The 13974-nt window shown below is 49.4% G+C and overlaps 1 protein-coding gene across 2 annotated transcripts in view; it reads left to right on the plus strand.

The window, feature by feature from the left end:
* The window catches only part of LOC139237808 (G-protein coupled receptor 54-like), a 33025-nt gene extending 24116 nt beyond the window's left edge, over nt 1–8909 (plus strand). For both annotated transcript variants that reach the window (XM_070867033.1, XM_070867032.1), the window contains exons 4-6: nt 3090–3225; nt 5864–6102; nt 8550–8909. In XM_070867033.1, the coding sequence (XP_070723134.1) occupies nt 3090–3225; nt 5864–6102; nt 8550–8909 (735 nt within the window). The remainder of the gene's footprint in view (nt 1–3089; nt 3226–5863; nt 6103–8549) is intronic.
* Nucleotides 8910–13974: the final 5065 nt, after the last annotated feature.

Raw genomic sequence — 13974 nt, forward strand, 5'->3', positions numbered from 1 at the left:
TGTTCCCATGCGCCTGCTGCCCTCGTCCCTCTAGGCGGCAGAGGTCGCGGGTTTGGGAGGTGCTGCCGAAGAAGCCTTGGCGAGTTGCTGCAGTGCATCTCGTAGATGGTGCACACTGCAGCCAGGGGGCGCCGGTGGTGGAGGGAGTGAATGTTGAAGGTGGTGGACGGGGTGCCGATCAAGCGGGCTGCTTTGTCCTGGATGGTATAGTGGTTTTAGGGGAAGGAAATCCTGTTGAAGTAGCCTTGGCAAGTTGGTGCAGGGAAAAATAGGTAGCTGAATCACTAAGTGTGACAGACAAGTAAGCAGGAGACCAACAATTGGCTTCAAGCCTCTGAATCAGGGAGGAGAGAACCGGTCAGGGTTCCAGCTCCTGGTCGCTGTCCAGTCATCGTTGCTGGAAAGGGGGCAGTCGAGGACGTCTGATAAAGACCTAGTAGAGCTTGGCTATCATTTCCCCCTGACAAGGACAAAATATTACCGACTGTAGTGTATGCACCTATGAGCATGGATAAGGTGTCTGACTTCGGTTATAACCGTGACGTTATCAGAAGTTTGCAGGTTCGTGTCCTGCCGCGGTCAATTAACTCGTTGCACGAAATTCCCCCCCCCCCCCTTTTAGCCAGGGGGCACTTGTATAATTTGTGTTTTTGTGCCCTAAAAAAAAACAAGGGGGCACTCGTTTGAAAGTGTTTGGTGGCCCCCCCTTTAATTAGGGGGCACTTGATTTTCTGATTGCAACAAAATAGTTGTAGAGCTGTTGAATTAGGAGTGGCTGAGCCAGTCACGCGATTTTCACAAGACTCAATAAAACCCCAGCCAGTTGGATTCAGGGAGATCCACGATGGGGCAGATGGTTGTGAACCTGGTGGATGAACTGGTAATGTGTAGTGTGATTGTTAAACCTTTGCTAATAAACCAACTAGTTCTTAACAGCAATGTGTTGCTGTGAATTCTTAAGCAAAGAACCCGTGAAGCAAATACATTGCACCGACACTCATGGCCAAGAACTGTGGTGTGATATTAGAACATAAGGAACCAAAGGAAATCACCATCGTGGATACTTGCTATACTTGCTGAACCTGCGTACCTGCGTACTAACCTTTTGTGTTTCATGCACAAGAATATAAGAATTAGGAGCAGGAGTAGGCCATACAGCCCCTTGAGCCTGCTCCGCCTTTCAATAAGATCATGGCGAATCTAATCATGGACTCAGCTCCACTTCCCTGCCCGCTCCCCATAACCCTTTATTCCCTTGTTGCTCAAAAATCTGTCTATCTCCACCTTAAATATATTCAATGACCCATCTTCCATAGCTCTCTGGGGCAGAGAATTCCATAGATTTACAACCCGCTGACAGAAGAAATTTCTCCTCATCTCAGTTTTAAATGGGCGGCCCCTTACTCTGAGATTATGCCCCCTAGTTTTAGTTTCCCCTATGAGTGGAAATATCCTCTCTGCATCCACCTTGTCGAGCCCCCTCATTATCTTATATGTTTCGATAAGATCACCTCTCATTTTTCTGAACTCCAATGAGTATAGGCCGAACCGACTCAACCTATCTTCATAAGTCAACCCCCTCGTCTCCGGAATCAACCGAGTGAACCTTCTCTGAACAGCCTCCAATGCAAGTATAATCCTTCCTTAGATACGGAGGCCAAAACTGCACGCAGTACTCCAGGTGTGGCCTCACCAATACCCTGTACAGCTGTAGCAGGATTTCTCTGCTTTTATACTCTATCCCCCCTTGCAATAAAGGCCAACATTCCATTTGTCTTCCTGATCACTTGCTGTACCTGCGTACTAACTTTGCGTGTTTCATGCACAAGGACCCCCAGGTCCCTCTGTACTGCAGCATATTGGACGGCAGCTGTCACTGGGGACCAGGACACGGCGAGGAGGGGAGAATAGCTCTGGGGAACCAAAGGAAATCACCATGGTGGATACATGAAGCAAGTTGATTCGCACCCCGAAATAGCCAACTGTGACTATGTGATGAAAGCTACATCATGGTAGTTGGGCTTCAATTACGGGGTCAAGGGGCAAGGTGCACAAACGTGGCTGGTATGCTCTTGTCCACAGGAGATCGAACGGTGGTCTAATTGAGGAGTTTAAAATGTTCGAAGGATTCGATAGGTTGGATGCAGAGAAAGTATTCCCTCTGGTTGGGGGAATCAGGAACAAGGAGGACACAATCTTAAAGTTAGATTTAGGAGAGAAATCAAGCAGCACTTTTTCCACACAAAGGGTCAGAAGGAATCTGGAATGCCATCCCCCCCCCAACAGGCAGTGGATTCTGCGAGGACAATTGGAGCTTTCAAGGCTGTGCTCGCTGGAGTTTTGTTGGGTAAGGTTGTCAAGGGGTACGGAGCAAAGGCAGGAACATGGAGTTGTGGTACAGAGTTGTGGGGTATGATCGAACCGAATGGTGGAGCGGACCCGAGGGGCTGAATGGTCTCGTCCTGTTCCTGATCTTCCTTAGGTGAGGAGGGGATGGTGTATTATCTTCTTAGGCAGTCCCCCGGAGTCGAGGATGACTTGCTTCCGCACGAACACGAGTTCTCAGGTGACTGATGAGTCCAATGCGGGACCTACAGTCTCGGTCACAGGTGGGGCAGACGGTGGTTGGAGGGACGGGTGGGTGGGGGTGCTTGGGTTTGCCGTGCGCTCCTTCCTCTGTTTGTACTCAGCTTCCACGTGCTCCCGGCGAAGAGCCTCGAGGCGTTCGGCGCCTTCCCGGGTGCTTCTCCTTCACTTTGAGCGGTTTTGGGCCAAGAACTCCCAGGCGTGGGTGGGGAATGTTACATTATTTTCAAGGAGGCTTTGAGGGTGTCCTTGAAGCGTTTTCTCTGCCCTCCTGGAGCTCGCCTGCCGTGTCGGAGCTCGGAGTAGAGCGCTTGTTTCGGGAGCCTAGCACCGGGCATGTGGACAATGTGGCCCGCCCACCGGAGCTGGTCGAGCGTGGTCAGTGCTTCGATGCTGGGGATGTTGGCCTGAGAGAGAACGTTGACATTGGTGTGTTACCAAAGTCACTCCAACTTTAACAACTAGTGTGTGTTTCACTTCGTGTTCCCTTTCTCTCTCTCTAGGTTACCGTCCAGGCAACGTGTATAACGCTTACCGCCATGAGCATGGATCGTTGCTACGCGACCGTGTACCCACTCCGGTCACTCCGCCACCGCACGCCCAGGCTGGCAATGGCGGTCAGCGTGGCCATCTGGATCGGTGAGTGTGACAGACAGGCAATGGCAGAGGGGCGGAGGGCGACGGGGGGGGTGGGTGGGGCGGGAGAGTAATACCCCAGCCAATGCTGGAAACACACAGCAGCTCCGTCAACGCCGGGGAACAGAAAAGAAAAGTTAACATTTCGGGTAGAGACCCATCGCCAGAACTAGAGAGGGAAGGTCGATAAGAATTAGGAGCAGGAGTAGGCCATTCACGAGGTTGATTCCTGAGATGAAGGGCTTGTCTTATGAGGAAAGGTTGAGCAGGTTGGGCCTGTACTCATTGGAGTTTAGATGAATGAGAGGTGATCTTATTGAAACGTATAAGATTTCGAGGGGGCTTGACAGGGTTAGATGCAGAGAGGATGTTTCCCCTCGTGGGGGGAATCTCAAACGAGGGGGCATAGTTTCAGAATAAGGGGCCGCCCATTTAGAACTGAGATGAGGAGGAATTTCTTCTCTGAGGGTCGTGAGTCTGTGGAATTCTCTGCCCCAGAGAGCTGTGGAGGCTGGGTCACTGAATATATTTAAGGCGGAGAGAGACAGAGTTTTGAGCGATAAGGAAGTAAAGGGTTATGGGGAGCGGGCAGGGAAGTGGAGCTGAGTCCATCATCAGATCAGCCATGATCTTATTGAATGGCGGAGCAGGCTCGAGGAGTCAAATGGCCGACTCCTGCTCCTATTTCTTATGCAAGGTCCTTCACCGAAGGTAAAAATGGACATCGAGCCAAAGAAGGGGATATTAGGAGATGACCAAAAGCTGGGTCAAAGAGGTGGGTTCTAAGGAGGGGCTTGAGAGAGGTGCAGAGGCGGAGAGGTTTAGGCAGGGAGTTCCAGAGTTTGAGGCCCAGACAGCTGAAGACATGGCCACCAATGGTGAAACTGTCATGTATGTAATAACTCGATAGACTTGAATACTGTAAACTCACTCAGGTGCAAACCTGGCTCAACTTTATTCGGGCCCAAAGTGCTCACATTACATGATGGCTTGCATTTTATACCTGGCCCACACGCAGGTGCGTACAGCCCAATGACCTCCGACAATGGCGCCCCCTGGTGGCTAGTAACCCCAAGCATATATACATGACAGGAACGTATGTCTCACATCTCCTCCTGACATTCACACCGCTTCATCGCCGCAGGTTTACGTTTTTGATTTATCACAGGATAACCGGAACTGGCCGAGGTGAATCCCGGGATTAAATTGGAAGATGCAGATCTCACCTCACAGGACCAAAATAAATAGAAGACCCTCCTGCTTCTTCTTCAGCTATTTTTCATCCTGAATTTGAATCCCTTCACCTCTCTTCTCCCCCATCTTGTGCAAGCAGGATGTAGACTATTCCCAATAACGGGGCGGATTTCCGGCTCCTTCCCCGCTCCGTTTGTCGCCCCGGAGCGGCGGCAATGGCGGCGGTGAGGTGTTCTGGGCGGGCGGTCAGCCTCCAGCGCCCCGCGGCGATCCTCGGGTCCGGTTTAGCGGCGGCGCGGAGCAGCGCCGCCCGGAAGAGCTGCGCCCGGGGTGTGTGCAACGCCTCCCGGTCGCGACACCGCCGCGAGGTTTGGACTCCCTGCCGACCCGTCCGCCCTGCGGCGCGCCCCCGCGGCGACCTCGCCTGGGAAATCGGGGCGGTCCAACGATACCGACAGCGGAGAGGTGAGTAACGGACCCCTGAGGTAAGTGTGATTGGTTTTTAAATTTGTGTTGTGATGGCGTGGGTAATGTTTCGGGAATGTTTTTGTGGGAGTTTTTGTTAAGTTCCCCCCCCCCCCCCCACCCCCACCCAGCGTCTCTGGGAGCGCTCCCGGCCCGACTCTTTAGCTCGGGAGTTTCCCATCCGAGCGCCCCGAGAGAGGTGTACAATGTACACCGCCTCCCTTAGCGCCCAGGGGGTCCCCATGGTGCTCGCAGGCCGGGGGGGGCCGCGCATACCGCTCCAGGGAGCAGCACGTGCTGGAGCGAAGAGTGACGTCGCCAAGGTCCAGCTCGGTGATTGGAGCGCGGGCAGGTACAGCAGGAGCGGCGAGGTCGGGGCGAAGGAGCGGCGAGAGACTGTAGAGGGACGTGACCGGGGCCCGGGAGAGGCGAGAGTTCGGGGCCCAGAAGAGGCGAGGGCCCAGGGGGCAGCACGGGCCCAGCCCACACTGTGCGATGTGTGCGCGCACTAGGCCCGTGCAGCAGAGCTGGTCTCCAGTCGTCCTGGTTAACCCTTGCCACTGGACCAAGACCTAGCTCTGTCAAGCCCGTGTGATGGCTGGTGTGCAACGGCCACCCCACGTTAAAAAAATCCACCCACAGGCATCTTCCACCCTTCAGGATGTAGTTCGGGATCTGGAATAGTAGGTCCTTCATTGAAACACCTGTGAACTTTTTGACGTGGAAGGAAGTCATCCTCGACTCGAGGGACTGCCTATGGTGATGACCCCACACTCAGGGCCCAGCTGACTGAGGCGCACAATGTTCCCAGGCGCTAACTTTTCCGTCCCTCCGCCATTACCGCCCCGAGATCATCAAAGCCGAAAGTCCAGGCTCACGTCTTTCCATTCACTTCCTTCCCTTTATCCTGTCCCATCTGTCCCTTGTTTTTCTACATTGTTTTGTTCCCTTTTTGTTCCCCCCCCCCCCCCCCCCTTTGCAGGTTCCTTCATTCTGTCCGTCCCCATGGCCATGTATCACAGAATAGCGAGGGGCTACTGGTACGGACTGCAGACGTACTGCATCGAGGCGTTCCCCACAGAGTCCCAGCAGAAAGCATTCATCGTCTACACGTTCCTGGCTGTCTACCTGCTCCCGTTGGGCACCATCTGTGTGTGCTACACCATCATGCTCAAGCGAGTGGGACGTCCCATGGTCGAGCCCATTGACAACAACTACCAGGTAAAGGGAGCTAGAGCTCACATTTATATGGCGCCTTTTACAGCCACGGGAGCACTTGTTTGGAGTGCAGTCACTGTTGTAATGTGGGAAACGCAGCAGCCAATTTGCGCACAGCAAGCTCCCACACACAGCGATGTGATAATGACCCAGATCACCTGCTTTCGTCATGTTGATTGAGGGATAAATATTGGACCAGGACACCGGGTGTAACTCTTCTTTGAAATAGAACCACGGGATCTTTTATGTCCACCTGAGAAAGCAGCTGCAAGGAAATCAAGTAACGAGGGAAGTGCGTGTATGTTAAAAATTGTGCGGGAGTGTTTAGAAATGAGGGGCAATTGGAGGGACGGTAATGCACTGGGATACATTTCCTCTCAGAATAATTTCCTGTTTAAAAAGTCTGATTTAATTGGATACCAAGTTTGTTGCTGTCACAGGTTGTGACTGAAGTAGTGAGCAGGGGAACAGACGGAATTAAAACTGTGCTCTCCAGCACAGGTCCTTCCCAGCAGCTCCCTCTGGTGGCTATAGTGTGCTATTGTGACGGATCCTTTTCATTTTGTCAAAGCAGCAATTCACACAAAGTGACCCAGAATCAAATGATTTCGTGCGGAGGAGTTGATTTTTTTTTGAGTTCCGTGGCTATTTTCATTCGTTAAACAACACACTAGTAGGGAGTGCAGCGAAGGTGCACCGGTCCGATTCCCGGGATGGCAGGACTGACATATGAGGAGAGACTGGATCGACTGGGCCTTTATTCACTGGAGTTTAGAAGGATGAGAGGGGATCTCATAGAAACATATAAAATTCTGACGGGATTGGACAGGTTGGATGCATGAAGAATGTTCCCGATGTTGGGGAAATCCAGAACCAGGGGACACAGTCTAAGGATAAGGGGTAAGCCATTTAGGACCAAGATGAGGAGAAACTTCTTCACTCAGAGAGTTGTGAACCTGTGGAATTCTCTACCACAGAAAGTTGTTGGGGCCAGTTTGTTAGATATATTCAAAAGGGAGTTAGATGGGGCCCTCACGGCTAAAGGGATCAAGGGGGTATGGAGAGAAAGCAGGAATGGGGTACTGAAGTTGCATGATCAGCCATGATCATATTGAACGGTGGTGCAGGCTCGAAATGGCCTACTCCTGCACCTATTTTCTATGTTCCTATGTTTCTAGATGGTGGTTTGCTTGTGGTTTAGGCTGAAATTATATCACATCCATCATGCTCACAAGTCAGATCTATTGGTCCAGAAATTCGGGTAGATTGCATCTCCCGCTTGTGCCCCCGGGGGGCGCCAACGCGGCGCAAATGACTCTCCGTCTGAGCGCGGCGCCCGCTAACAACTCCCGCGGAATTTAGCGGGGTGGTAACCCGCTCTGTTGCGCCGCCGATGCTGATGTCATCACCGTGCACAGCGCAGAAATGTGAATGGGCCCCTTAAAGGGACCGCGCACCCTGAAGAAATTGCGGGGAGCATTGATGGCACCATAATTAATGTTTTGGCCCCGTGATTTGTTTCTTCTGGCGCGTTTATCAGAGCAAGAGGTGGCAGTGGTAGGAAGTCACACTGCTCAGCAGCCAAGGGTGAGACAACAACAACTTGTATTCATATAGCGCCTTTAATGTAGTGAAACGTCCCGAGGCGCTTCACAGGAGCATTACAAGACAAAAAGATTTGTCAACCAAGCCACATAAGGAGAAATTAGGGCAATTGACCAAAAGCTTGGTATGTTTTAAGGAGCGTCTTGAAGGAGGAAAGAGAGGCAGAGAGGCAGAGAGGTTTAGGGAGGGAGTTCCAGAGCTTGGGGCCCAGGCAACAGAAGGCACGGTCACCGATGGTTGAGTGATTGATGCTCAAGAGGGCAGAATTAGAGGAGCAGAGATATAAAGAGCAAGTTAAAGGCTAAATATAAAGGGTCAGTAACCGAACGAGTAAGGGCCCTCAATAGGCTGGGTCTGTTTTCTTTGGAACAGAGGAGGCTGAGAGGAGACCTTTTTGAGGTGTATAAAATTATGAGGGGCTGAGATAGAGTTGATAGGACAGACCTATTTTTCCCTTAGCAGAGGGTCAACAACCAGGGGGCATAGATTTAAAGTAATTGGGGGAAGGTTTAGAGGGGATTTGAGGGGAGGTTTCTTCACCCAGAGGGTGGTGGGGGTCTGGAACTCACTGCCTGAAAGGGTGGTAGAGGCAGAAACCCTCACCACATTTAAAAAGTATTTGGATGTGGACTTGAAGTGCCGTATCCTGCAGGGCTACGGACCGAGAGTTGGAAAGTGGGATTAGGCTGGGCAGCTCTTTGTCGGCCGGTGCGGACACGATGGGCCGAATGGCCTCCTTCCATGCTGCAAATTTCTATGGTTCTATGAAAAGTTGCCAGTCGCTACTGATTTTGATATCTGAAAACGCTATCAATTAATTCCCCCTTCCATGTATTCTCTTCCAGCAAGTACATCATTTATCCGAGCGGTCGGTTGCTATGAGGACCAAGATTACCAAGATGGTGGTGGTGATCGTATTGTTGTTTACCGTATGTTGGGGCCCTATCCAGCTCTTTATCCTCTTCCAGGGTTTCTACGCAAACTTCCAAGCCAACTACGAGACCTACAAGATCAAAACCTGGGCCAACTGCATGTCCTACGCCAACTCCTCCATCAACCCCATTGTCTACGCCTTCATGGGCGAGAGTTTCAGGAAGTCCTTCAAGAAAGCCTTCCCCTTTATGTTTAAGAAACGAGTGAGAGACGGCAGCTTTGCCAATGGCTCCAGGAATGCAGAGATGAAGTTTGTCACAGAGGAGTCTTGAGTTCTTAGAAGATGACAGTTGACTTCAAAAGTAACCGAACAGCTGAGTGACACAGTGAAATTCTTCGTTAGTAACTCTATACGTCCTTTCTTTGAGGGCTGCAATGACTTTAGTCAAAATTCTAGATAACGATCTAGCAAGTAATTGCCAGTTAGAGGAGGGGACATCATTCAGCCCATAAGAACATAAGGAATAGGAGCAGCAGTAGGCCATACGGCCCCTCGAGCCTGCTCCGCCATTTAATACGATCATGACTGATCCGATCATGGACTCAGCTCCACCTCGCTGTCCGCTCCCCATTACCCCTTATTCCCTTATTGGTTAAGAAGCTGTCTATCTCTGTCTTAAATTTATTCAATGTCCCGGCTTCCACAGCTCTCTGAGGCAGAGAATTCCACAGATTTACAGCCCTCTGAGAGAAGAAATTTCTCCTCATCTCAGTTTTAAATGGTCTACTCTTTCCGCAGCTCATCTATCATGGAGTTCACCCATTACCAACCTATCCATCTTGGAGTTTACCTGATCCAACTATCTATCGTGGGCTCCACCCCCCCCCCCCCCCCGACTCATCTGTGATGGATCCACCCAACCCATCTATAATGGATCTACCCAACCCGACTCACCTATCAGAGAACAGAGGACACATTTCAGCCAATCAGCTTTCAGTATGATGTGTGACTGCATGGCTTATTGTTGTTGAATACCAACCGTGCTGTACCAACTTTGGGACGATTACCATCCAGATATTCGTAAAGGTTTTTGCCAGAGAGGGTCAGAGCCCGGGCCAGAAATGGTCCAGCATTCGAGCTTTGGAGATTCTAGGTCAGCTACTTTGTTCAAGGATGGGAAGGAGGGAAGGGCAGGAAGGGAGGAGAATGGCGAGGTTAACAACAGCCTATTGGGTGGGTGGGGAGCGAGAGGGGTTTAAGCATCTTTGAGCCATACCTGAAGGGACAAGTGGAGAGCATCGTCAGAAAAACGCTCGCAATTTATGGAATTCAGATTATTAAGGATGTTAACAAAGCCGGAACTGGCTCAGGTTGGGCAGGTTAGTTGGCCAATTGTCCCCTGATTCTACAATTGGACTTGTCCAGCCTTTGCCCTCATCGCTCAGGCAGGAATAAGCTCGATTCTATTGGATGGGCTAAAAGCTGGTCGAGCTGCCAAATGGCCTGGGAGGACCTTTGCCAAGCAAGAGTCCTCCCAGGCCATTCCTCCCAGCCGGCCAGAAGCGTCTCCTCTTGCCTCCCAGGTGCAGCTCCTTTTTTCTTTAGGGTGATTTCGAATATATAACAGACCACACAGTGAAATCATCACTGGTAAAGGAAAGCTGCATTTACACAGTGTCTTTCACAATCGCGGCGCTTTACAGACAATGAATTACTTTTTAATGTGCAGTCACTGTTGTAATTTAGGGATATGTGGCAGCCATTTTATGCACAGCAAGCTCCCACAAACAGTACTGTGATACATGATAAGACAACCTGTGGTTTAGTGATGTTGGCTGAGGGATAAGCTTTGGCCAGGAGCTCTCCCCTGCTCGTTTTAATGCCTCATCCGAAAGCGCTTCCTCAGCAGTGCACTGGGAGTGTCAGCCAAGGTTTTATGCTCAAGTTCCTGGAACCCACAACCTTCTGACTCAGAGGCGAGAGTGCTGCCCATTGAGCCACGGCTGACACTTCAACTGAAAACTTTAAACAAAAATTCATTTTTGAACAGCTGTTGGAATAATTGGAGCCAGCGGCTTGGGGCGGGGGGGGGGGGGGGGGTTGCGGGGGGAGAGAGAAAGAGAGGGAAAGAGAGAGAGAAAAAAGAAAGAGAAATAGAGAAAAAAGAAAGCGACAAAGAAAGAAAAAGAGAGAGAGAGAAAGGAGAGAAAGAGAGAGTTAAAGAAAGAAAGAGAGCGAAAGAGAGAGAAAGAAAGAGAAAGAAAAAGAGAAAAAAGAAAGAGAGAGAGGAGAGAAAGAAAGAAAGAGAGAGAGAGAAAGAACGTGTACTTATATATAGCACATTTCATGTCCTCAGGGTGTCTGATAGCCCTTCACAGCCAGTGAAGTACAGTAGTCACTGTTGTAATATAGAGAGCTCAAATTCTGAGTGTCATGTATGTAACCTTTATGTAACAACACTGCAATACTGTATATACGTAAGAAATGCACACCTTGACCACAGGGGGTGAACTTGTGGGAGACACTCCTCACCTGGTCATCCAGGTATAAAGGGAGGTCCCACGCAGGGTCATCACTTCTTGGTCCTGTGAATAAAGGTTCAGGTCATGGAGTGACCTTGTCCATAGAATGTGCCTCGTGTGGATTTGTGGTATTGTGTAAGGACTTTACACTGAGTAATGTCATTCTTTAAATATATTTATTGCAAACCTGCGTGCTGTATTAGTAATATTAACTGGAGTTCGTCATATTGAAACAGATTGGAACAAAACAGCCACGGAGAACACATGTAGCCTCTCCCCAGTGCATTACGTCCATTTGGGCAAGATTCTTAGTAAAGCTGCTCCTGTGTTATGTCTCGGCTTTGTGTGTTTTTGTATGTTTTGATATTTCGTACTTAGCTTGCTTGAAGGACTGAATTTTGTTTTGAAAATGAATCATTGGTGTGTGGACTTGATTGTTGAGCTTTGAGGTCTCTGGAGAGATGATGGATTGCAGACAAGATGCCAGTGTATCCTGGAAAGGGTACGTGAGCAAGAGACTGAAGTGATTCATACCAGTCCTGTTACAAGAGCGAAATACCGCGGATGCTGGAATCTGAAATATAAACGGAAAATGCTGGAAATACTCAGCGGGTCAGGCAGCATCTGCGGAGAGAGAAACAGAGTTAACGTCTCGGGTCGGTGACTCTTCGTCAGAACAGGAAACGTTCGGGGTGTAACAGATTCTTCAGGAAGTGCAAGGGGGCAGTAAAGGCGGGAGGGGAGGAAGGAACAAAAGGGAAGGTCTGTGATAGGGTGGAAGACAGGAGAGATTAGAAATGATGGGCTGACTTGAGATGGTAATTGTTATGTCCAGAATAAAGTAATGTGATTGAGTACTGTAGACGTGAGTAAGTGTGACCTTAGTCTCTTTATTCTAACTCCAGAGTGTTGGTACAGCATGGGAGGCCTGCTTATATACAGTGCTCCCAAGGGATGCTGGGATCCCTTGGGACTCCAACAGATACGCCCTCTGGTGGTGGTAGAATGCTGGTTACATAGGATTGCATACACAACATCAATGGCACAAAAGGTGAGTCTAGACAGGGTGTGAATGGTAGAATCATTACCCGCTGCCGTAGGAAACAGAAAATAAACTAGTTCTGTGTTTTTTCACATATTTAAAGAAAAGGGTCTAGATTTGTCCTGCCTTTGGGATATTGGTCCTTCCACTTTTATTCAAAGAACAACTAAATAAAACGAAGGCTGCTCTAAGATCAGCAAAAAGGCTAATGGATAAAACGGATGGTAGACATGTGTGGCGGTCATGCAAAGAGCTTGTTTAGTTATGTGAAGAGTCAGACAACGATCAAAGACTGTATTGGGCCACCGAAGAGGGTTCAAGGATAGGTTGCCAAGGACTCAATGTGTATGGCGGAAATATTAAATGAGAACTTTGCATTAGTCTTCATCCTTCACGATGATGCTCAAATATTCGAATTTAATAATACTAGTTTTGCTACTATTAACATTAACATAGATAAGCATATTGTTTTAGAAAGAACAAGAATTTAAAAATAGACGATAAATAACCGGCTCGATGGACCAAATGGTCTTTACCTATCCGCCATTTCCCGTGTGCATATTCGTATCTCCTGAACTGATACAGGTCCAACTTAAATTCCAACCTTCATTTCAGTATTTACACGGCGATATCAGCCTCCTGAGTGGTCTGGAATGAACGTAGTGGTTCGTCTGGAACTGAGCGATAGGGAGGGAGGGAGGAACCCCGGGTTTGACCCCGAGGTTGGGTTGAGTTAGCCTACCTCAGCCAGAGTGAGAGGGGAAGTAAGGGGGGCACTTCTTGTGACTTCAGGCGGTGACTCTGAAAGGAGGAAAAAAAAGATGAGGATTCCTGCCTCTCGATAGCTGCCCAGCGATCCATCCGGGGAAAGTGAATGGTTGGCTATCAGGTCTGGACCGGGATAAGACGTGGCTGTGATTTTCTCCATGGATGTCGGTACGTACACAAAGAGTCATTGATGGACCTCATCTAACTCACACAAGTTTATATAGCGTCCTTCTCATCCTCAGGGCGTGCCAAAGTGCTTGACAGCCAATGAAATACTTTTTGAAGTGTATTCATTGTTGTAATGTAGGAAACATTGGCTCCCCGTTAAGCCCCGCCTCGATTTCAAAATTCTCATCCTTGTTTTCAAATTCCTCCATGGCCCTCGCCCCTCCCTATCTCTGTAATCTCCTCCAGCCCCACAACCCCCCCCGAGATGTCTGCGCTCCTCTAATTCTGCCCTCCTGAGCATCCCTGATTATAATCGCTCAACCGTCGGTGGCCGTGCCTTCTGTTGCCTGGGCCCCAAGCTCTGGAACTCCCTCCCTAAACCTCTCCACCTCTCTACCTCTCCTTCCTTCTTTAAGACGCTCCTTAAAACCTACCCCTTTGACCAAGCACCTGCCCTAATTTCTCTTTATGTGGCTCGGTGCTACATTTATGTCGTACAACGCTCCTGTGAAGCGCCTTGGATCGTTTCACTACGTTAAAGGCTCTATATCAATACAGGTTGTTGTTGTTGTTGAAACGTGGCCAGAGAAACACAGCCTTCAGTTAGCAAAATTAACATGTCAACTAAAATGCGATGCACAGAGGTATTTAAAATGGGAGCTTGGATTTTCGATGGGGCACTATTTTTTTAGCAGCAAAAGGGTTAACAAAATAGTGCCGATCAGAAAATACAAACTCTATAACCTTTCTTGGTTTGAAGGATTACACGAACACGCTGTGTATTATAGAAATACAAACCCATCCTTAACGGGGGATCACTACCTATGCCACGTCACTAAATAACATGGTACTTTCGTACGTGAGGGTACACAGGCCTTAATAGTGACACACACTAC

This window comes from Pristiophorus japonicus, chromosome 24 (assembly GCF_044704955.1).
Source record: "Pristiophorus japonicus isolate sPriJap1 chromosome 24, sPriJap1.hap1, whole genome shotgun sequence".
Classification (NCBI taxonomy): Eukaryota; Metazoa; Chordata; class Chondrichthyes; family Pristiophoridae; genus Pristiophorus; species Pristiophorus japonicus.